At 37.5% G+C, this 991-nt stretch overlaps 1 protein-coding gene across 4 annotated transcripts in view; it reads right to left on the bottom strand.

Moving 5' to 3' along the window:
• Positions 1-80: 80 nt before the first annotated feature.
• Positions 81-991, bottom strand: part of Dync2li1 (dynein cytoplasmic 2 light intermediate chain 1) — a 32,053-nt gene continuing 31,142 nt past the window's right edge. For 3 of the 4 annotated variants that reach the window (XM_005354683.1, XM_026783052.1, XM_026783050.1), the window contains one exon: positions 81-389. In XM_005354683.1, coding sequence (XP_005354740.1) covers positions 318-389 — 72 coding nt within the window. In that variant the 3' untranslated portion in view covers positions 81-317. The remainder of the gene's footprint in view (positions 390-991) is intronic. The other variant, XM_026783051.1, reaches the window with a different exon arrangement.

The following is a 991-nucleotide window of genomic DNA, read 5'->3' as shown; positions in this document are numbered from 1 at the left end:
ACCCTTGTTTCACATTTCTAAAGACCAGAGCAGACATTTACACGTGTGAAACAAAATTTATACTTCTTAGACATTACAAGTAGGTGATAGAAAATTTTTTTATTTAAAAAGAATTATATATAGTGAATATTTTCTCTCTAAAAGACTTCAGAACACTCACAAAGTTGTGCCAGAACAAGAAACAGATTGATTTCCCCTAGTATATTATATAGCTCAACTTTCTTCACATGTTGCCACACAAGGGAAGAAAATGATCTTACTTGAACTTGGGAAGGAAGACATAAACCACTATGGTGGACCAGGTTCAAGAGTCCAGCTCAATTTGTTTCCAGGTCTTGGAAGAACTTCTCTTGTACTGTTCCAGTTCCTAAAACAAAGATCTGCATTACCTTAAGGAAAAAACAAAACAACACGTAGTTTCAAGCAGGCACTTGCTACGACAACAGCACAGCCTTTCGTCTGTCATGCACAAGGCTTCTTGCTAGTTACTGAGAGTGACTGTACTGAACACTCATTTTCTATAAGAGCCTCCAGAGTTCTGGACAGACTAAGCAGTGCTCAGAGACGAATTCAGTAAGGTTTCAGACAAAATTACCTACCAAATAGAATATACAAGTCACTTCCAATTAGCAAAACAAGGCATTAATACTTCAAGGATATAAAACTATTTGAAAGTGATGTTCAGTTCTTTTCAAAAGTTTGTTTGAAGTTAGCAAATTATCAATATTTGAGATTTAGATGTCCTTCCATACAGTGATTCTGCTCTTAGAAATGTCATCATGCAAGGGCTGGAGAGAGGCTCTGCTGACAAGAGCACAGGCTGCTTTTCTAGAGGACTTGGGTTCGATTCCAAGCATTACATGGTGTCTCACACCCATCTGTAACTCCAGTTCCAGGGGATCCAATGCCCTCTTCTGATCTCTGCATACATGTAGTACAGACATACAAGTAGGTGAACAATCACACACATACAATAATGATTTTTTTTTTT

The sequence above is a fragment of the Microtus ochrogaster genome, chromosome 16 (genome assembly GCF_000317375.1).
Source record: "Microtus ochrogaster isolate Prairie Vole_2 chromosome 16, MicOch1.0, whole genome shotgun sequence".
Taxonomy (NCBI): domain Eukaryota; kingdom Metazoa; phylum Chordata; class Mammalia; order Rodentia; family Cricetidae; genus Microtus; species Microtus ochrogaster.
This window is presented reverse-complemented; position numbering and strand designations above follow the sequence as displayed.